Source organism: Notamacropus eugenii, chromosome 2, assembly GCF_028372415.1.
Source record: "Notamacropus eugenii isolate mMacEug1 chromosome 2, mMacEug1.pri_v2, whole genome shotgun sequence".
NCBI classification, from domain to species: domain Eukaryota; kingdom Metazoa; phylum Chordata; class Mammalia; order Diprotodontia; family Macropodidae; genus Notamacropus; species Notamacropus eugenii.
In genome coordinates this window covers 408,211,862-408,234,500 of record NC_092873.1, presented here as the reverse complement: position 1 = coordinate 408,234,500, position 22,639 = coordinate 408,211,862, and the positions used below count along the sequence as shown (strand labels likewise).

The 22,639-nt window shown below is 37.8% G+C and overlaps 2 protein-coding genes across 2 annotated transcripts in view; one reads left to right on the top strand and one right to left on the bottom strand.

The window, feature by feature from the left end:
- Positions 1 to 3,378, top strand: part of LOC140529188 (kinesin-like protein KIF28) — a 48,397-nt gene extending 45,019 nt beyond the window's left edge. The window contains exons 17-22 of the mRNA XM_072647656.1: positions 429 to 563; positions 1,325 to 1,491; positions 1,721 to 1,824; positions 2,045 to 2,189; positions 2,475 to 2,656; positions 2,924 to 3,378. Of these exons, the coding sequence (XP_072503757.1) occupies positions 429 to 563; positions 1,325 to 1,491; positions 1,721 to 1,824; positions 2,045 to 2,189; positions 2,475 to 2,656; positions 2,924 to 3,097 (907 nt within the window). The 3' untranslated portion in view covers positions 3,098 to 3,378. The remainder of the gene's footprint in view (positions 1 to 428; positions 564 to 1,324; positions 1,492 to 1,720; positions 1,825 to 2,044; positions 2,190 to 2,474; positions 2,657 to 2,923) is intronic.
- On the bottom strand, positions 2,899 to 21,104 carry SCCPDH (saccharopine dehydrogenase (putative)). The gene is made up of 12 exons (XM_072647654.1): positions 19,665 to 21,104; positions 16,796 to 16,908; positions 16,077 to 16,157; positions 14,391 to 14,520; positions 12,597 to 12,646; positions 10,799 to 10,929; positions 9,975 to 10,092; positions 9,197 to 9,316; positions 9,052 to 9,108; positions 6,968 to 7,079; positions 5,573 to 5,654; positions 2,899 to 4,265 (listed from the first exon to the last, which is right to left on the bottom strand). The coding sequence occupies exons 1-12, from the start codon at positions 19,855 to 19,857 to the stop codon at positions 4,160 to 4,162; spliced, it is 1,293 nt and encodes a 430-aa protein (XP_072503755.1). The 5' UTR covers positions 19,858 to 21,104; the 3' UTR covers positions 2,899 to 4,159.
- Between the last annotated feature and the right edge of the window lie 1,535 nt (positions 21,105 to 22,639).

Sequence of the window (22,639 nt, the reverse complement as noted above, 5' to 3'; positions counted from 1 at the left end):
ACATTACCCTAGTACAGTTCAGTAAGTGCTAGTGGCCTCCTGTTGCCTCAAGGACCAAGTATTATTTCATCTTCATCTCATCCTTTTAAAATTTCTATTTGTTTTATAATATACATAATTATCAAAGTAGTAGTACATATAATTTATAATTAAGTATACATGTATTTGAATGACTAAAAATGCATTTATTAGGCATTTGCTATGTGGTAGGCACTGTGCCAAGTAGGGGGTGAGGGGAAGGGATCAGAGAAGTTTGGAGACCACTGGTGGTGAGGTTATGATTATCAACTTTAAGGTTGTTGTAGACTTGCAAGTATTACCATAGACCTGGACCCCTCACTGTCCTTCCCTCATCCATTAATGACGCCTCACGGCAACAGTCAGTATCTTAGCGGATAATGCATTTATTTCCCTCTCCTGTTTTACAGGGCTTATGGTGAAGACGATGTGGTTATCGACCCTTCAGAGCTGCTTGGCAAGAGGATTGATTTCCAGATTCAGATTATACAGTGCCTTGGCATCAAATGGCTCAAGGAAGATGCAAGGAGGGGCATACAGATTGGGTATTGTGCTCCACTGGATCCTGACAACTATGGTCTTTGTTAACTTGGTGGTCTAAATGTTGAGGCCACTCCAGTTTTTGAGTTGTATTTTCTCTAGCTTCTTTTTCTTCAACTACATGATACATCTACATGTACATATACAGCCACATACCATATATAATTTAATGATCATGATCTCTTTCCACTAAACCAATCTATCACCATTTTTGATTCATTGAGACTCTCTCCTAGATATCACCAAGGATTACGTGGTATGTGCCAAGTCTAAAATAGAAAAATTGGCTGGTGGTGGTATCCTAATACTATTTTTAAGAAACATGATGTTTAAAAGCCCATTTATCTGTCTTCCAGCATTATCTAATATAAACAGTAGTGCATTTTGCTAATGAACTGGAAAGAAATAATTACCATCTAACACATGGGACATGTATTTATATTTTTAAGTATGCCTGGGGATATTCATTATACACTATAAAATGTCAGTTAAAAAACATCCACCCATTGGAAAAAATTACATTTTAAGTTTTATGTAGGTGGCAAACATATAAAGCACTGATTTTTTTCCAAGATACATACCAATTTCAAGGCATCCTCAATGAGATTATGGTAACAGCTTCTAGTTGCTTCTGAAGTGCTAGAGTAGTCAATCACAAGGCCACCATTTTAGAGTAAACATAGTTATAAATCTTGAAGTAGCACTGTCCTTGTTCATGAAAACTACTCCATAGTCTTAAATGCCTACTTTGGATTCTTATTTTCAGCTACAAAGTCTATGACCTTCCAATCACTTTGTATACAAAGCCTGTCTGGAAAAATGTGAATGCCAAAATTGAAGAGACAGTCCATTTTGTGGCCTTAAATGCATCTCACAAGTTCTTGAACTATTTACAGAAAAATGCTCTTATTGTTGACTTATGGGGTCTTCAAGGTATCTTTTAATTTTCTTTTGGGGAGAATCATCTTTTTAGATAACAAGTTTGTGTACCATGGTAGTAAAGAGAAGAGTAACTTTTTCAGTCTTTGTTCATATTCACAGGGCTTCCTAGCTCCTAATCCAGAATGTAATTACAGTTAGTAATAGGCTGCTTTAGTGAACTAAAAAGGGAAACTTGGAACTTGAGTTGTTTTTTTTTTTAATAATCTGTATCCTACCACAGAAGGCTGTGCTGAACTGAACTGTACTAAGAAAGACCTTATCACATGGGAAGGCAACATTTTGGTAGACAATATGAAAACACTAACAGCTCAGGAGGCCAACCAGGTAAGTGTTCAAATGATACATTAAATAGAAAATGATGACACCTATTTCAGTTATAAGTGGGGGGTTTTTTTCCACCTTAATCAATGTGACTCTCATTTGCCCCTGCCTTCTCAAAAGGACTTTTCACATTATGTGAAAATAATCTCCAGCAAAGATAGCTAGGCAATCCACAAAAAGATCAGGTGAGAATAAATTACTACATGCTGGAATTACTTTATAGGCTACATCAAACCAAATGGCAGAACTGTATTTGAAGCTGCTCAAGTTAGAACAGGAAACAGAACTGCTGAGAAACATTAACAGAGCCCTAAGAGAAGAGAATGTGCTTCTCAAGGATTCACTAAAGGGATGTGGCCCTGGACAAGGTCAGTGATGTGCTCAAACCCTGATTATGTTAAGATACTAATCATAGGCTTCTGAGCAGGGTGTTTCTCACAGAACTAAGTCTTGGAAGGACAATCTATTTGCTGCTCTGAAGAGTATTATTCAGCATAATTGAAATTTTTCACTTAACAAGCTGCTGTAAGTTTTGTAAACATAGTTTTCCCATTTCCTCTATAAGTTATTTTAGATAGTCTATGCCTACATATTGGATTGGACTGAATAAGTCTGAAGAAAAAAAAATTACAACAAAACCCCCTCTCTTCCAGATCATAAACTTTCCAGTGCATCCAGGATAACTGCACAGGCAGTATCACGTAGAAACACTCCCCCGACGTACCCTCCTCGGACCAGCTGCGATGCTGACTTTGCCAAAGCTCCTAAGGTCTTCTATCAAAGTATGAACATAGTGAGAGGACAGTTTCTCAAGCTGAGACATAATAGGCCTCCTGTAAGTAACTAGCAACTTCCGTTTTCCATGGGTAAATGGATTTTCCTTCCAATACATTTAGTAGCATCCTGGAAGGCATTAGTCACTAAACTTCTTTTGCTTACCAATATGCGAAGAGTTAACTTCTGTGGGTAACAGAAGACGTGAGGTGTACAATGTGGTCCTCTGCAGAGCTCTATGTGACAAAGCCACGGCATCCTTAGTAGTTACATCATTCCGAAAGAAGACACTTCTACTCTTAGTCATTTTAGTTCATTTATTTTTCAGGAAGATGATCACATGTTACGTCCTTTTACACAAAGACAGTCACATCTCTTAAAGGACATTGGTGAACTACTTGAAGCCAGCCTGTGGAAACTGAAAAATGATGTTGCTCTTATTGTTAAGAAGAAGAGAGAGAGCTTAGTGCTCACCAAATATCGAGGCTCCAGCTTCCCATGAAACATTTAAAATTCACTTTGATTGTTAATATTAATGCTGGTTTACTAAGTACTTGTGTTTTATAAAAGAGGCTGAATAGGTTAATTATTGATAAAAAAAATTCTCTGTAGTTTGAAAATGAAATCTGAAGGTACAAAGGACAAACTGTAAAATGGCTTAAAACCCTAAGTTTTTTAATTACATACTATCATTTAAACCAATAGTTTTATTTACTTCACGTGTGTAATAATTTGCTAAGGAAACTCATTAAAGCAAAAACTATCTCCAGTGACAACCCTAAAGACATTTCAAAAGGCTGTACTATTTTATGTGTATTCAGATTTTAATTCTCAATGAAACAGTATAAGTGTTTGGGTGTAAGTGAAAAAGCACAACTCAGAATGGACTCTGAAAAAAAGCTGGTCCTTTCTCTCATCCTGCAAGTGAATAAACTGTGTGCGAGAGAGGTGCTTTTCCCAAGGTCAGGCTATATGGCACATGTTTAGTGTTTTAAAAAACTCATGTATAGCTTCCAGGAGGAACAATATAATTCAATGGAGAACTTCAGTTTTGGCTTAAAAAGTGAAGGAGTAAAAAACTTACTTTGGGCACTGAAAATCAAAGAAAATTCTTTATCAGGACATTCAAGTATAATCTTTACAGTCAGAAGAAGAAAGAATCCCTAAGTATTATTAGCAGCTAAGTTGGGGCATGAGAAGCACATTCATAAACCAATCATCTAGAGGTCACCTCTGTACTTCATCTTATTAAATGACCCAAGCTGGCTAGAGGCTAGTGAGAATCAAGCTCCAATAGCAAAGGCACAGAGAAGCATCAGGGAAGCCCATTCCTCCCACATGACCAACCATTTCCCATCTACCTCAGGGAAATATCTGATGTACTTTTCGGATCCCTCTGACAAGCAGACAGCAGTTAAGAACAGCATGTAGGACCACAGGTGCCAAGCACAAACTGTTTTTTATAAAAGCCTTTTTGCCCTGGTCACATGGAATTATCTTAAGAATGTCAAGAATCAAATGGAGAAGCTGTTAATTCATGCAATTTTATAAATATTTCTAATTTTCAGACTTCAGAGCTGCTAATGACACTAAATTCAATACCACACTGGTTGAGTCTTTCAATCAGCTTGGTTTTGGAGAAAGCGGCTCCGGGTGTAAAGACACCACCTCTGGAAAACAAGATACATTACAATGTTATGACAGAGTATTCAAGTCCTGAACCCTTTAACATGCTGTAAAATTATTTTGCAGATTGCTTCCAACAAACATGTAGGTTACAGTAGAATCAAAAAGTCACACAATTCTTAAACGCTGAAGGATTCAACATTTTTTCTTATAATCATGATCATTTCCATACTCAGAATTATTTAAATGAGCATCCATCATACTGAAAGAAAGTCAATGCCATCTGCACCACCAGTGGGCTTCTCCTCATCTCGATCAGTTAAGTGCCCTGACACCACATCCCCAGGGGACCTAATCTATTCGGGTTTGGGACTCTCATTCTAGGGTGGAGTCACCCTCAACAATTCCCTTCCCATCAAATTCACAGCAATTAACTTAATTAAAACCTTGCTTCTGGAAAGGGCATATAGCTGACTATCTATGAACTCTCTACACATCCTTTGATTCCCCTGGGTAAATTACTCTCTCTAAGCAGATCATTACCAAATCTATCCAGCCCTAGTCTTTCTCCTACTTAACAAACTCCACTACCTCTAGGATCAAAAATGAAATATCTCTGTTTGGTATTTAAAGTTCTTCAGGACCTGGCCCAACTTTGAAGTCTTTTAACACTCCCTTCACACACTCTCAATAGTCTGTCTGCTATTCCTCACCTAAGATGCCTCACCTTCCTCATCTCAAAATAGAATCTCTCTTTTAGAATTCAGTTCAATCACCATCTCCTTCAAGAGGACTTTCCTGGTCTCTCTCATCCCTCCAAATTTGTCTTCTATGTACCAACTTATGTGTATGTTGTGTCACTCCAATCTCCAGCACTTAATGAATGCTTATTGACTAATTATTTTAGGCCCTGCCTAATTTATTTTTATAGGCTCTAAAAGCCTGTAGTCTCAAATTACTTTGCAGGGTTGTCCTATTGTTATAGTAACAGTTCAATTCTCCATTAACATGGTTCACTAAATTAATATCTAGCTCAGAACAAACTATCCCATTCCTTCTTAAATGTAAAAACTCTCATCATCAACATATATAGCTCAGGACTAAGATTACTGGGCAACAATTTCATTTTAGGCATGAATAGTTACACAGCAAGACTTTTCATCTAATCTAGGGATCCGTGTTTATTTTTAAAAGCAAGCAGTTAATAGAAATAACCAGCTGATAAAATAATTTGAATATCCTTGTATGTCTGGACCAATAAAAATGAAATACTGAGAATCACCACAAAACAGGCAAAAGTCTAGCAGTTACAGATGGGCTAATTCTTCTAAGCATAAGAAAACGAACTCACCCTTTAGGAAGCTCAGCAGTATCTTTTAAAAGAGTCACGGCTGCCTGAACCATTGCTATAGGTGTAGCGACATAACCAGCTTCTACATAAAGTATTTTATTGAAAAAAAAAATTAAAGCACTATTTATTCAAAGTCATGTAATCCAAAGAAAAATTTTTTTTGTCACTTTGCATAAAGTACTTTTAAAACCTAATCCACTTATGAAACCCAATAACCTAGCCTTGGGCCTTTGATTTTTTTTTTCCTTTTGGGAAGAAAATCTGAGTAATGATTTCACAGCTGTGTAGAAACTCCTTCCATTGATCAGTCCTTGAGAACGTTCTCAAATACGGAGAAGTCATACAGTCAGTACGTGTCACAGACAAGACCTGACCCACTGTGCCACGCGGAGTAACTGAACTATGTGCTACCTGCTTCTTTATGTTTCACTTCCAAAAATTAGTTATTCCAACAATCTCTGTTTCTTACAAAGTAACTAATTATGGCTATTAACCTTGCAACAGGATATCAACAGTGATCACTCCCACACCTACGAAATCATAGGTCTGCTTTCCTCCCTTTCTTCCTCAAAAAAAAGGATCCAAAGTTAAAGAGATTGCAGTCAGTGATCACCTGTCATATAATGAAACGAAAAACCAACCCGCTTTAGAAAATCATTTGGGAATCTGAAAATGATGCCCAGTTACAGGAATAACTGATGCAAAACAAAAACAAAACCACACGTTTTACAAAGACAACTGTCTCCACAGTTCAGATAACTGATATTATAATCAATATTTATAAGCCAACATCCCTTTTCAAATGAAAGTACTAACTTTAGCTTCAACTTTTCCCAAATTGGAATTAATATAGCTAAATTATTGATTTTACTGAAGAAAACCACTGGGACAAATATTATTTATTGTAAGTGGATTTATTCTCTTAGCATACCTCATTTCAACTTGATTCATGTAATTTATGCAAACACATTTTCAATATGATTCAACGTCTCCTTCACTCAAATCCAGTGCCTCATTGTGGAGGCAATCCTGGATTCTCAAAAGCATAGTATAAACTCAAGCAGGGAGTATAAAAACTGAAAAACCTCAAATACAAATCTAGCAACAAAGCAGATGTCTGTTATCTGGGGACCAGCCTCGCTAACTCTGGAGAGACTCATCCTCAGAGAACTGGCCTCTATATAAGAAATGAGTTGTTATGGCCAAAAACATTCGAACCTCTCTGATAGTGGGGCAGGTGTGGAATCTGGATAAGTAAAGGAAGTGCCCAAGAGAGTCAAATCATGGGTCTCTGAAGTGGAAAGGAATCAACTTCTATTTTAAAATGGTTGTAGAATGTATACACTCCAAATCCACAAGAAGAAAAAGCTCAGTGGACCTAGATCAGAAACATACCTGGTCCTTTCACTTGGGTGCAAATTCTAATATTGGGTTTGCCATGTTTCGTAGTACAGTCCTGACTATATCCTTGACCAAAAAATGTAAATGTAAATGAAGCATCATCCATCTGCAAAAGACAAAATACACACATTTACTTATTTTTTCTTTGAATGCAACAACGCCTGTTATTACCTAACCCATAAAATTCCCATTTTCAGAGCATGAAAACCAAGATTTAACTTGATAAATCATAGCAATCCTTTGGGCAAGAAAAAAAAGTCTAACTTCTTTGATATTTCCAATTTTCAAAGCAATTACTCAAATAAAAATTCCTTATTAGTATATCAAATCTGCTTAGCTCTTATTTAAGAAAGATTACAAACACTTACAAGTCCACTCTTCCCATTACTATTCTCACACTCTATTACCCTCAGTTCTACATAATAGCTCTGCTTCCCCTGCACCTTCCTTTGTTAAGAAAATGTTACATACCCCTAAAAGATATCTGACCATTCAACAACTACTTATCAAGCACCTAGTATGTGCCAGGCCTGTGTGCGGAGTGATTGTGAGATTCAAAAAAAATAAAAACCTTAAGTCCTTTCCTCCTAGGGCTTTACAATCTAGTTGGGTAGATAAAACATATACAGCTAGATAGAGGGATAGATATACTACCTATATACACACCCACCAAGCATATATGTATACACACATACATGTGTCACAAATGTGTCTACTTACATGGGTGTACACATGTGTAAATACACATGTACATATGTACACATAGACACAACCATGTAACTATGCTACACAAGTCAGTGTGTATATGGATGTAAAGACAAAAGGTGCCAAGGAAATTCAAAAAGCAGTGTTCTTCTGGTTAAGGTAAAAAGAAAGTTTTTAGGGAGAGACAATCGGAAATGACTCTAGAAGAATAAGACGGATTTCAACAGGTCAAGAGGCAAAAAAGATGTTCAGTATATGCTATGTAAATCAACCAATCTGTCTAATTTGAAAGATTCGTGTAGAGCAATTGTGTGAAATAATAAGTGGAAAGGAAGCTGTGGGCAGATGGGAAGGCTTCACAATCATGGCTGCTGGCTGCTGGATTTTATCCTGATGGTATTAAGCAGCCAAGAGAGGTTCAGAGTATGGGAGTTATGTAATCAAAAGGAAGGTTTAGGAAGATTAATTTGACAGTGGTGTGTAGAGTGAACAGAATGCCACTTAGGATAGGGGGTTCTTAATCTGGTCTCTTTGAATCTGTGGTGTTATGGGGTAAATATTTTGATAATTATTTCAAAACAAATGGTTTCCTTTGTAATCCTATGTATTTAATGCATCTAAAAAAATTCTGAGAAACGACAGGTTTCTCCTACCTACCACAGAGGTCCATGACACACACAAAAAAATTAAAAGCCCTCAAACTGGGACATTAATGCAATAGACTAGGTGTGAACATGAAAAAGCCTTTTTAGTGTGAGGAAACCAAACAAGGCTTTAGTCTTAGTGGTTGATTAGGTGTTGAGGAATAAAGGCAGGAGAAGGGTCAAAGATGATTTTTCTATTTAAGCTTATTTTTCTATCATTTTTCAAGTGTGTCCAATTCCTCATGACCCCATTTGGGATTTTCTTGACAGAGCTACTGGGAGTAGTTTGACATTTCCTTCTCCTGCTCATTTTACAGATGAGGAAACTGAGGTAAACTGGGTTGAGCCCGGGGCCACACAGCTCTGAAACCAGACTGACCTCAGGAAGGAGTCTTCCTGGAGGCCCAGAATTATTGTGCTACCTAGCTGCCTCGCGGTAACCCAAATGTCAAAGCTCTAAGGACATGATACAATTAAAATAAATTTGGTATGCAAAACCAAAGATGAAAGATGTTTTTAAAACAATCAAAAACCAAAGGTTCAATACATATTTAAGATGAAGGTTTAATTTTTCATTTTCCTGTTGTTATTCAATGGGGCAGAGGGTCTGTGAAAGGGATAACTCACAGATGCGTTGGGGAAAAATTAAGGGTTATTATGTCTCTTACCATTAAGTTTGAAGATCTAAAACAATTTTGAGAAAATGCTTTATAAACAGAAAAGAATTACCTGTTTCTGCGTTGGTCCTTGTTGTGAGAAATACCCAAAGGAGAACAACCATGGAAACTAAAGAAAAAAACACCTGGAGTGAACTTTCAAAGAACAAGTGAACAAATGCTTCATTTAAAATTTAAACATTGACATCTATACTTACTTTTACCAGAAGTTGTCTTCCAATGCTAAACTTCACAAAGAATAAAAAGAAAAGTCCCGCAAACATCAGCTTAATAACGGATGTAAGGCCTCCAACAGTGACGTAAGCAGCATACTGTACCTAAATAAAGAGCACCACGCTGTGAAGTGACATTCTGCATCTTGGCTATACTAATTAACAAAAAGGTTAGGTATTTATAACTCACTTAGTTCTTACATACAGACTCGGGGGGAGAATTCAGTAGAAATAGTAATAAATGCCCTTTAAGTTCCTAGGAAAACTCATTTTAATCCATGATATCTCAGAACTGCATGGAGCACCCACCACCTTGAATAACAGTTTCTGTGTGGATTTGTTCCTAGTTCCAGTCTAGAGCACCAGAGACATATAACCCAGGTGCAGTCCTGGCATGGGACAAAGTTACAGCAAAAGAGTAAGAAAGGAAGAAGCTGTCAAAGTGGACCATACATGGGAAAGGACTATGCCCATGGCCACAACAATGAATAAGAAGCCAGCAGTCACTGTTGTGATATTATAGACTCAAAAGTCATGTAGCTAAAATTTAATAAAAGTAGTAAAACCAAAATATATTCCTTTAGAACCATCTGGTTCTACCTATTTAAAGATTCTGGTTTACATCCAAATAATGAAATGAGCATCATTCAGCTCTTTTGTTTTGTTACTTTAAAAACACAAGGTTTCTATTTAGAAAAAATTAATAAGGGAAAACAAACTAGAGGTGCTCATTCATAGACAAACTTCAATAATATAAACATACTGGTGTTTCCTGCAAGTTTTCACACAAGAACCGCTGTGTCCGTTTCACAACAGAGGCATCAGCTCCCATGAATGGAATAGAATATTCACACAGTTCACTACAGTAAGAAAGAGGCCATCTGAAAGAGAAACACAAAATGAAGGCTTCCCTCTTTTCTGCTCCCAGCATGGCAACAGCTTGGAAACAATGTCTTAAAAAAAAAAATCAGGGAAAAATATGGTGACTCTCTAATGGCAGCCTGGGTCTGCTCTCCTTACTTCCTGTCTCTATGACGAGGAGTTCTGGAGTAAACAGAGTGCTCTGCACACAGTGGGCACTAAAGATCCATGCCATAACTTCTGTCAGTAGCCTTCGAAGGCATACAAATTCTAGATTAAAGAACATAGTTTAACAGGCAAACCTCAAGAGCACTAGATAGCTTCTATCAATAGGTTTCAGGATTACATTTTTTCCCACAACCAAAAGTTATTGATGAGACACATCAGAGCAGACAACAGCGTCACATAGTACGACAGCTGAGTTCTAACACAAAAATTTTAATTCACATTAAAACTTGACATTGGGTAATAAAAGTTGTTACAAAATTACTTTTACCCCCAGACTCTAAATATACACAGGATACTCCTTTTTAGGATGATTTTAATTAAAACTTCAAGTTTCTTTTTACTTTAATTGATACACTGATCACAGATCCCACACATTCTGTAGTTGCTCTATATACTGCATATCTGCTGCTTCACAAATTACAATGAACAATATTCAAGGGAGCAATAATATGCTTAAGAGTAACAGGTGTCTTACTAACAGATCTTAGGGTCACATACCTTCTTTTCAATTTGGAACCAACAACCGGAACAGGTTTTATATTCAATTGTTTTCGTAAGTTTCTTAAACGCTTCTGGTCACCAAAACCATGAACAGCTGACTTCCAGGTACCATCATGAATACACATTCCCTGATAAAATATTTCAAGTGATAAAATACTGTAGAAGTGGCAAATCTCACACACACACACACACACACATACTACATACACACAGAACCTTTATCTTATTATGCATTATTACAGTGCATATACAGCTGCTGAAATTAAGTTGTTTGAGATACTATTGTTATCTAACACAGTAGCAACGAGACTTCCATAATTGGTTGGCTTCCTCCAGAAGTCACTAGCTTTAATACAGTTACTGTTACATTCCCTCTCTGACACAGGACAACCCATGACCTGACCACCCCTGTTCATGTTCTTTCTAGAACATGCACCTCTCCATCCTTTTATCACCAAATCATATACCTTCCTGCAAAGTGGAACCCATTACCTAAACCTAAACCTACTACCAACTGTAGAGACCTCTCAGACCACATGCCCCCACCTAATTTCTTCATACTGCTCTTCAAAGAACATTCTATTTATTACCTGCTTAAGTTATAAGTTACAAAGCATTACTTGACAGTCTCACCATCCTCTAAGGTGCAGTCTGGTAATCAAGTAAATCAATAAATCAAATAAACCTGGCAATAAAGTCAATATGGCATATGAGAAATAGAATCAACATCAAGTTGACATTGTACCGAATCATAATCAGGTATAAGTAATACTAGAGGTCAGAAAGTCCAAAGATAAATTTTACTTAGTTCATAATTTTACTTTGGGTCAGTCTAGTCAACAACTACCTATTCTGTTCCCATCCTAACTACAAAGCTGCAGATTGAGTAGTGTGCTAAGGGCTACCTAGACTATGTTGGGAATCAAACATCATTTTTCCCAGGGTTTAAGTTAGGCCCTCCTCATTTGAGTAACAGCCTAAAAAAACAGAAACCCTGAGCCTATATGGAACAGTTTGAAGTCTAGAAAAATAAAAAGATAAAAAAGATTTGAGGGCCAGTCTCAAACTGGGTCTGCAAAGCAAAGGTCTATAGAAACTAAAATTACAAAACCATTTTTAAGGTTAACCAACGGGGGTGGGGGGGGTGTCAATAAACCCACTGAGGTCATGGTAAAAATCAAGGCACTGCTTCCTGCAGTTCCAGAAGGTCGAGGCAGGCCATCTTACTTGCTCACTCCTTTCCCTCTGAAGATGCCTGGGTTTATCACCCAGCAGAATCCAGGAAGTTCACCTTCCCTAAGTTTTCTGGCAGGGGAACTCATAATCTAAGACCCTTGGCTGACAAGTATTCACACTTCCAAATCTGGAGAAGGAATAAGGATGGGAGAGCTTGGAGCTCTACTTTACCTAAGGGAGAGCAAAATGTTCTCTTTGTGACAGCAATTTCCCTCCTACCGATAACTAGACAGGCTGTCAGGGACCCAAGATCAGGAGGCACAAGTAGGGTACTGATTGTTTCTTCTGACCATCCCAGAGATAGGAAGGGAAAAGCCAGACTTAAACAAAGGCAGAGTAGGTAATGTGGCTCTGAGAAGGCAAAAATATCTCCCTTATACTGCCTGAAATTCTACCAATAAAGAGACTGATATGTTTTGGAAGTAAGTAAACTACAGTTGGGAGAAGGGAAGACGGCAACAGAAGGGAGAGTTCTTTTTGATACCTGACATAAGGCAATATGAGCACACAATCTTTCTCTGGATGTATTTAATAACTTTTAAAAGCTTACAACACTAACCTCAGGTCCTGATTTTATTGTCAGGAAACTTTCAACAGCAGTCAGAATACCTTAGAAGTGGGGAAAACAGTAAGGCATCAGAAAATAAAATATAATCATCCACAAGAGATTCAATTTCTCTGTTTACTTCTCCTTACCCTTGACCCAATTTTAATATCAACAGTTTGATACTGGGCCTGAAAGCCGAAGTTCTGGACTCTGTACCCTAAGCTTGTAGTCAATTAAATACATGACAACTGAAAACATTCAAGGACCCTGGAGAGTGCATTATCAGCCATGGGACCAAGACAGTAGGTCAACAGTCTAAAAACAACAAAGAGCAAACAAATCTAAAGGTTTGAGAAGTTGAAGATAGTTGCAGCCTGCCACACAGGAGCAGAAAAGTCTCTTTTAATTGAAATGTACAAGTTTAATTTGACTTAAGAATGACAAGCCATATTTTGTGCAGTTTACAATATTTTTAATAACCCACGTAAACCATGACTGGACCCCGCTACTTCACCTATCAGATTATAGTGTCATTAATATGAAATAGTAGATAATGATGAACTTGAAGGAAGACCTGCATTCAAATCCCACGTTTAATTGTGACCATGGCAAATATTTAGCCTCCCAAAGCCTCAATTTCCTCTTCTATAATAATGACTGACATTTGCAGGCATTACTATCACCATTTTGCAGATTAAGAACCTAAGGCTGAACAAGGTTAAGCAAATACCCTACAGTTCCATAGCTACTAAGAGTGAGAATATAGCTTAGTACACAATCTACAAATACTATCAACTGAAGAAATCAGTTCCAAATACTACTTAAGATTACCTAACACATCTGTATGTAAAAAATATCCTGAAGAAATTTTAAAATCATTCATAGGTTAAGTGGAAAAGAAAGTACACATACACTTAATTTTTTGGTCTGAAAGACATCAAACTTTAAGTATCATCCAGTCCAAACTCTTCATTTTACAGATGAAGAAACTAAAGGCCTACCCCCAAAAGTTTACAAGACATGACCAAGGTTTGGTGGCTGATAACACTCTCCAAGGACTTCGATTCACCATCCAGTGATCTTTCCATTGTTCCTGGTGTAGCTTGTCACATCATCATTATCTTTAAATGTTGCCAAAAAACTAAATAATATAAGCACCCTTACGTTAAAAAAAAAAAAATTCTCATTGGTTTCATTTTTAGATAAGATGCCTGAAAATTTGGAAGGAAATACTGATTAAACTGTCAAGATCAATAAATTCTTGTGGAAGATAATAGTGACTTTGGATTTTTTTTTTGTCCAGTGGTGTAGGGAATTCTCAGGTGTAGAAACACTCTCCACTGATGCAGATCAGCAACTGATTTGTAACTTACAGCTTAATTGTCTGAGGCACAATTATAACTGAGTGTGATTAAACAATTACTGTGTTTCAGAGGCAGACTGAACCCATATCTTCCTGAATCCAAGGCTAACCTCAATCCACTACACCACAGTGCCTCTTGAATTTAAATTAGGAAAGCTTAAGGTAAAATGCTTATTTTTTTGCATTTTTCCTCAGATATCCCATTCTTCCCCCTCATTAAAAAAAGCTCTCCATAGCTTCAAAATTTAGGAAATTTTACATTTTTTAATCTTAACTAAATTATGAAATGGATTGTCACATTATTAAAAACAATTTTCAAGTCTCACAAAATTTGACAATTCACCTGCATCTAAATAAAGTATATCTTTACATTATTCATCAAACTAATCACACATATCAAACTTCTACGCAATTTAAGTGAATTACTGCTTATCAATAATTACCTTTCAATTTATTTCTGGTATATAATACTCCTAGATCAGCTGGAATGGAATCAAAACCACTGCTTCCAATAATATATACCCCTTTCTCTGCAGCTTTTTCATGATACTTCCAATACATTTCTTCCAGAAACTGAAAAAATACAGGAAAAATGTAAGAATATTCAACATAAAGGGTTAACTATGTAGAATGGTTATAGGTGGTGGAACTGTTTTTAAAATGAAACTTTTAAAACCAACAAAACTTTACTAGTGGAAGCTTACCTCTACTGCTGATACAACAACAATTTCACAATTTAACTTTACTTAGAGTTATCTGCACTGGGCCTAGGCATGTGAGTTTTAGGAACATCTTTTTTAGAGCCTTGTTATGCAGCACACAATACTTGTTTGTCCCTTTGTTTTCCAAGTATAGTTGAGTGCTTCTTTCACAGACTTCCATGCAGCCTTCTAGATTTGTAAGACATAGCTTTAAACTTTTTATTGTAGCAAAGAACAGGAAACAAGGGGGGTACCTAGCAACTGGAGAATGGCTAAAAAAATTATGGTTTAAAAATGTAATAAAATATTATATTGTACCTTAAGAAATGACAAAAGGAGTGGCTCTGTTTGGGAAGTCTGGGAAGGCTTGTGTGAACTGATGCAAAACAATGAAGCCAAACCAACAAAATATTATACACTGTAACAACACCGTAAAGAAAAAAGTGTGAAGGACTTAAGAACTCTGATCAAGGCAATGACCAAGCACTCCTGAGAGCCAATAATAAAGCAAGTTACCTATCTTCTGCCACAAGAATAATGGACTCAAGATGTAAGATGAGATATATACTTTGGGACATGGCAAATGTATGGCTTTATCTTGCTTAACTATGCTTATTTCTTATAAGGACAATGTTTTCCTTTTTTTCCATGGGAGGGGAAGATCCAGGAAGGAAGGGAAATAGTGATAATGCTGCCCTTAAAAATAAGAAAAGAAAAAGAACTTTGATAAATTCAACATTTAAAGCTGACTTGGTTGTGTTTCTTTCTAAACTTCTGTTCATTTAACTGTCACTGATTTTCAAATATAAGTATATTTGAAAATAACTATATAACTAACCTCTTATAAAAATGGTGAAGTCATGTGTCACTGTTTAGAAGGGGAAAAAATCAGAGATTGATTGGACCGCTCAAATTTCATTATGCCATTTGAAAAAATAAGTTAAAGTCCCTCTTCCCTCACACCTTCACTCCTCTTCCCATCCCTCTGAATGTTCCAGACTTTCCCATCAGGTCAAAGCAGCATTCTCAACCTGGAAGATTTCTCTATCTCTGCAGCTACCCTCACCCCCACCCCCATCACCTCCTCCTGGTGAGTTCCTGAAGAATCCTCCAAAGGAATGAAGTGCCCAGGCCAGTCCTACTCATTCCCCTCCCAGCTCTGCTCAGGACTCTGGATTTCTCTCTCTCCTTTACCCACTCACTTTTCAGCTCCCTTTCCTGTGTTGTCTTCCCCCCACAGAATGTGAACTCCATGAAAACAAGGAATTCTTTCTTTTTGTTTGTATTTGTATTTTCAGTGCTTAGACTACTACCTGGTACTTAGGAAGTGTTTAATAAATATTTTTTTTTGACTCAACTCCCTCCCAATTTATAAACAATATTGAACATTCACAAATGATGCTGTCTTATTTTAAATATTTTATATACCTGTGGTTCTCCAGAGATGTCAATACAGTTAGCTCCATTTTCAATACATGCTTTGACCACAGGTTCTCCATAAAATCGATACTAAGGAAATAAAAAAAATATATAAATTATCTTTTTATTAAATGTTAAAATGAAGTAAATGCTCTCAATCTTGCCTAATAATGGAAATTGTATGAGGAAAAGAAAAATTTCTTCTGATTAATAAGACTATACCATAATCATGACCTAATGCTGTGTTTTAGTAAAGCATTAACAACACACAACAACAATAACAATGATGTAGAGCTGAGGCTCTCTATCGAAAGTGGTGATTATATGTTTTCACTGAACTAGCCAGTTTCACCTTGCACTTTTTAAACAATAAACTTGCTCTTGTGAGAACACTGATGGCCAGGTTTAAAGTTAGTCTATAGCCCTGAAAAAGAAATTTTCTCTTTAATGCTGCTGCACAGTATGAAAATTAAACCTGCAATCTTATTTTCCAATGGAGTGAAATAATACGAACCAATATTATATAGAGTAGTGAAAGGAATCCCTGGGAGCATGTCATTTCCATTCTCCTAGGGCCTTGCAAATGTCTGATACAGGGTTAAGGACCTCCATGCTAACTGTCCCACCTCCCTTCTTCCCACTTTATGTTCCTTTAGAATACAAAGTAGCAATTTTGCTAGAAAAGAGTGTGTTGCTTGTCTTAATAAATAGAAGGGCTGATTACTTACTGGTCCTACACAATTGAGAACAATAGACCCTTGTTTAGCCATTTCATCAAGAGAGGCTGGATTCAAGATATCACAGATTATTATACCAACTTCATCTGGGAGTGCTGGTCTTCCTAGAAATGAAAAGAAAAATTATAAAAGAGGTGTGGTATGACATTATCCTCTGGATCTTTAAAAACAATACTAACTAAAATAAACAATCTAAATCAACAGACGCTTATTAGGTCCCTACTAATTTCAAAGCACTATGCTAAGCAACACAAAGACAAAATGAAACAAGGCTTGAGCTCAAAAAGCTGGAAGGATGCAACAGGTACAAATAAAAAGCTTGATACTAATTTGCAGTGAGATTACCAACAACTATATTTGTCCTAGGAGACAGCATCTGAGCAGAGACTTCAAAGATTTTAAGAGGTGTGGTGGTGAAGAAACAGTGTTCCCAGGTGTGGTCAAGTTTAGACAGAAAAGGGACATACTTAGGCTAGTTTGGCTAAGACTCAGGAATCACACTCTCCACCTTTTAAAACACATAAAGCTTTTCCTTTACCCTAAAAATACACAGCTGTTTTATTAATATCTTTCATCAAGTAAGAAGGAAGACAAGGTCTTTTGATCTTCACATTTTAGATCTCTTAAATATTAAGAAGAAACAGTGTTCATATTAAGAATTGTTTGTAAAAAGGGTAAGTACATAATACCACTAATTTTAAAAAAAACTAGCATAACCAAGTATGATCTATAACCCTAAATGATATGACAACTTTGCACAGGAGCTCTGGTGGTTGAACAGATTATTAGTACCTTAACTTTCTATGAAGAAGAGTCTACACAGTTGGGAGTGGGGGAAAGAGTGTAACGGATGTTGGGCTGGGCTAAACTTGAGATTTCTTGGGTATTCAGAACTCTCAAAGAGACAATTCCCTCTACCAATAAGCAAAGCAGCACCTGCTCTGCAATTTACTCTTAAGAGTGTTGCCTAGGGGCACTGAGATTATACAGCAAAAATTAAATCTGGTTTTCCAATCCACTATCCCACCAATAACTAAAAACCTGAACACAATTCAAGATAAAAATTAACTTGAAAAAAGATAAAAAGAATGGAGAAGACAATGAAAGGGAGAGCTAAATTTGCCCCATAATATAGATGTCTTAACTCAGCGACACACTGGAAGAATTTCTAACTTATTAAAAACTAGGAAAGAGGGGGAAAAATGCACAACCATTAAGACTCTAGACAAACTAAACCAAGGTCTTAATTTAACTTTCAAAGTATGTACTTCCAAACACTGCTTACAAAAACTCAATAAACAGGAACTATAAACAATTGGTAACTACTTACAAAATTAAAACCCATTTATTCTTCAATACATAAATGGTCAAAGCATATGAACCATTTCAGTTCTGAAGAAGAAAAACAATGGGTTACTAATCATAGAAATTCTATAATAATCAGAGATCTGTAAATAAAAATGCTTAGCAGGGGTTGATCCGTTTTTTGTCAAGGAACCTTTCTGACAGTGGTGAGAGAGAGAGAATCCTACTTGGAATGTTTTTAAATGTATAAAATGAAATATGTAAGATTATAAAGGAAATCAACGTTATTAGAAATAAAGATGTAATTCTTTTTCATCCAATCTCACAGACCCCCCATGAAATTTCTCCATTTCCAGGATTTGGGAAAAGAATCTCTGCCCCCAAGGAGCCTACATTCTATCAAGTTATTAATCTAAACTACTACTACCTAATATACAAATTCTCAAATATTTCAGAGCATTAAAATTTCAATAATGGACCAACTGTGAGGAAATAGAAAAATATTCCATCGCTGAAACAATGTGAAATGATGCAATCTTTCTAAAGGTCAATATGCAATATTTATGACCTTTGACCCAGTGACCCCATGTTTAAATACATTATTTAAGGAAAAATAAAGGTGAGCCCGTTGGGTCAAAGATCTAGAGCACTGCAGACTGCTCTTCAGAATGATTTCATCATTTCACACTGTTTCAACAATGGAAAATTCTTCCAGTTTCCTCACTATGAAGCCATCATGGATGACAAGTGGATGGAACACTAGGAAGACCTGATTTCAAATGTAACTTCTGACACTAGCTGTGACCCTGGGCAAGTCACTTAACCCTGTTTGCCTCAGTTTCCTCATCTGTAAAATGAACTAGAGAGGGGAATGCTTAACCACTTCAGTATCTCTGCCAATAAAACCCCAAATGGGGTCACAGAGAATAGGACACACCTGAAAAGCAACCCAACTGTACAAAAAAAAAAGTTTGTTGTTAGCTTTATTTATAATAGTAAAAAACTGGAAACTAGTACGCTCAGCTCTTTGGGAGCTGGCTCAAATAAAATTCTGGTGGCACCATAATAAAGAGTTACTTAAAAATCATTTAAAATTCCAAGTCAGGATGTAAAACAAAGCATTCCGACTCAGAAAACACCGTGACTACAGACGAAGACAAATAGAGCCCGAATCCGCAGAGAGAAAAGCCATCGGAAGGGGATCCCACACCTCACAAAGATGCTGCTTGGCAAAGGAGACATTTTTTCCCTTTCAGCAAACTAAACAGACTACACTTAGGATTTTGTATCCGATCTCATTTCTGCCATTTCTAAGTTTTTAACAAAAACAATTTTTTTTTAAAGTTTGCATTTTCTACCCGTTCCTTTCCCTGGCGAGCTCACAACGGACCCCCTGGAGTGGTCTACGACTATCACAAGGTGGGGTGCGGGGACGCCACCACCTCCAGGGAGCATGCGCGTACGAGTAGACGCTGGGGAGCCCACGGGGGCCGAGGAGGGTCTCAATTCCCCAGGGTCCGTCTCTTCCCCAGCCAGGGCCCCGCCCTCATTTTACCCAATTTCTGGGCGGCCTCCTCCAACACCTGCTGCAGCTTCTCCCGACTGCGGCCGGCCACAGCCCAGGTCAGCGCGGAGCCGCGGAGCTCCGGGCTCATGAGCTGCCGGGCCAGCTCCCGAGTCACGAACTGGCCCGTGAAGCCCGAGGCTCCGAAGACCACGAAGTGATAAGGCCTCTTTCCAGTCGCCATGACCGGCAAGCTGCAGGACCAGGATCACGACGGCTCACACAGCGTCTACGCCGAAGACAGGGCGTCCAGAAGCCAGCGCGCGCTCCCCGCCCCGGCGTGCCACGCCCATGACGTCGTGACGTCAGCGCGTCATGGCCGTCATTGCCGCCTTCCCTCAGCCGCTGGTGCGGCGGCTGTCCCGAATTTATTTTCCCTTCACTGTCCGTGGGGCGGGATGGCGACGCTTGGGCCCTCCGTTTCAATTGCTGCGTTCGCGGTTTGTCCCAGAAGAAGGAAAAAGAAAAGAAATCGAGGGAATGACGGCCCCTTGGCCTAGGCCTGGGAGACGTCGAGGGCGAGGGCCTGGGGAGAGGCCGGACCCCGAGGGCTCCCCCAGAAGTCTCTGGGTTTTCCCACCTGCGGCCCCGCCGCGTCACAGTTTTACCCTCCTTGAACAAATGCCCCGGAGCGTTTCCCAAATTCTCTCACTTCCCAAGATGCGTTGCTTTAATTGTAGGCCGCAAGGTTTCTCCCTACGAGAGAGGCCAGGCCGTCCGTCATGACTCGATGGAGCGTAGGCTCCCTGGTTTCTGTCGTCGAAGAGGCGTGGAGGTGTGGGAAACGCCGGGGCACGGCTCGCCCAAGAGCCAGGATTTACACTTGCCGCGGAGTCCGGTTCCGGCATCGTTGCCAACCCAACGTGACGTGTCTCGTGGGTTATGGGATACTTCCAGGGCGGAGTGGGGCAGAAGAGGCGCGGAGCTGGTGAAGGAGAGAAATCAATGTATCGTCCGGTGATTGTTACAAAGTGACCTTTTATTTTAGGCTGCACCTTGGGGACAGAAGCACATTCTGCCCCTGCTACTTGTACAGAGTTTGTTCATCGTAATTAAAACATTCCTAGAGTTGGTGCTCTGTTGATACCGGGACTTTTGAAAACCTAGGGCAGTTTTAATCGTTTTTAACGTGGGCTTGCTTTGGCAGTCTAATGAGGCCTTCAGAATGATGGGGGTTTTTGTTTGTTTTTAATATATATTTTTTCAGGAGGCAGTCAGACTTAAGAGACTGGTGGAGGGTCACACAGATAGTGTCTGAGGCTGGATTTGAACTCAGGTCTTCCTGACTCCAGAGCAAGTGTGGTAGTCACTGCACCACTTAGCTAACTGCCAGTGTTTAAATAATTATATTAAATTATGTTACTATTAATTATTAATTATATTAAAATGCAGTTATAAAAATTTTTTTTTACAAGTTCACAGACACTGGGTTAAAAATTCCTGTACTACTATCACTTACACTCCATTGTGATATACTGGAGTGTGTTTTTAGTGGAGGAGGGAAATATTTATTAATAATATGGCACATGGAAGTATCTCATTGGAATAACAACTGACCTGGAAAATAGATCCAGGAAAGATAAATTAAGAATTATTAGACTACTTAAAAGCCACGATCAAAAAGAAGAGAATAGACATCATCTTTCAAGAAATTATCAAGGAAAACTGCCCTGATATCCTAATACCAAAGGGTAAAGTAAAAATTAAAACATTTCACTGGTCACCTCCTAGAAGAGATCCTAAAATGGAAACTTCCAAGAGTATCCTAGCCAAAGTGCAGCATTTGTAGGTCAAGGATAAAATATTTCAAGCAGCCAGAAGGAAACAATTCAAATATCATGGACCAATAAAATCACACAAAATTTAGCAGCTTTTACATTAAAGGATCAGTGGACTTGTAATATGGTATTGTGGATGGCAAAAAGAGCTAGGAATACAACCAAGAATAACCTACCGAGCAAAACAGTATAATCCTTCAGGGGGATAAATGGATTTTTAATGAAATAGAGGACTTTTAAGCATTCCTGATGAAAAAGCATAAAAAGGTAAATAAGAAAGAGAAATCATAAGGGATTCAATAAGGTTAAACTGTTTATATTCTTTTATGGGAATATAATACCTGTAACTGCAAAGGGCAGTTAGAAGAAGTGTATGTAGATAGACTACATTGGGTGTGAGTTAATTATGATGGGATAATTAAAAAAAAATTAAGGAGTGAGAAAGGTATATACTAGGAGAAGGGAAAGGTAGAGTGGGGATAATTTTCTCACATAAATGAGGCATGAAAAGACCTTTTACAATGGATGAGCAGTTTAGTAGGCAAGTTACTTTTATGGAATTGACTCCAAGAGGGGATAACCTGCACACTTAGTTGGATATAGAAATCTGTCTTAACCAAAGGAAGGGGATAAGAGTGGAGAAGAACAGTGGTAGAGTGTGGAGGGAATGATTAAAATGAGGGTGGATTAAGAGAGGCAGTGGTCAGAAGGAAAATAGACTTTTAGAGGAAACATGATAAAAAAAGGATAAACAGGGAAAAATATGATGGAAGGAAAAAGTAACTGTGAATATGAATGAGATGAACTCACTCATAAAACAGCAAAGTGGATTAAAAATCAGAATCCAAATACATGGTTGTTTACAAGAAATACACTTGAAAAAGACACAGTAAAAATAAGGGGATGGAGCAGAATCTATTATGCTTGAGCTGAAGTTAAAAAAGGAATGGTAACAATCATGACCTCAGACAAAACTAAAATAGATTTAATTAAAAGAGATAAATAGGGAAACAACATTTTACTAAAAGGTACCATAGACAATAAAGTAATATTGATATTAAACATACGCACTATATGGCATAGCATCCAAATTCTTAAAGGAAAAATTAAATGAGTTAGAGAAGAAAAACTATACTAGTGGGGGAATTCAACCTTTACACTCTCAGAACTAGAGAAATCTAACCATAA

Excerpts from the sequence above, each read along its gene's own strand:
- SCCPDH (XM_072647654.1), bottom strand. The coding sequence starts at position 19,857 with ATGGCGACTGGAAAGAGGCCTTATCACTTCGTGGTCTTCGGAGCCTCG. Across the intron at positions 10,093-10,798 it reads GGTTCCAAATTGAAAAGAAG|ATGGCCTCTTTCTTACTGTA; the intron begins GTATGTGACCCT and ends TTTCTCTTTCAG. Across the intron at positions 9,109-9,196 it reads GAAGACAACTTCTGGTAAAA|TTTCCATGGTTGTTCTCCTT; the intron begins GTAAGTATAGAT and ends TTTTTTCTTTAG.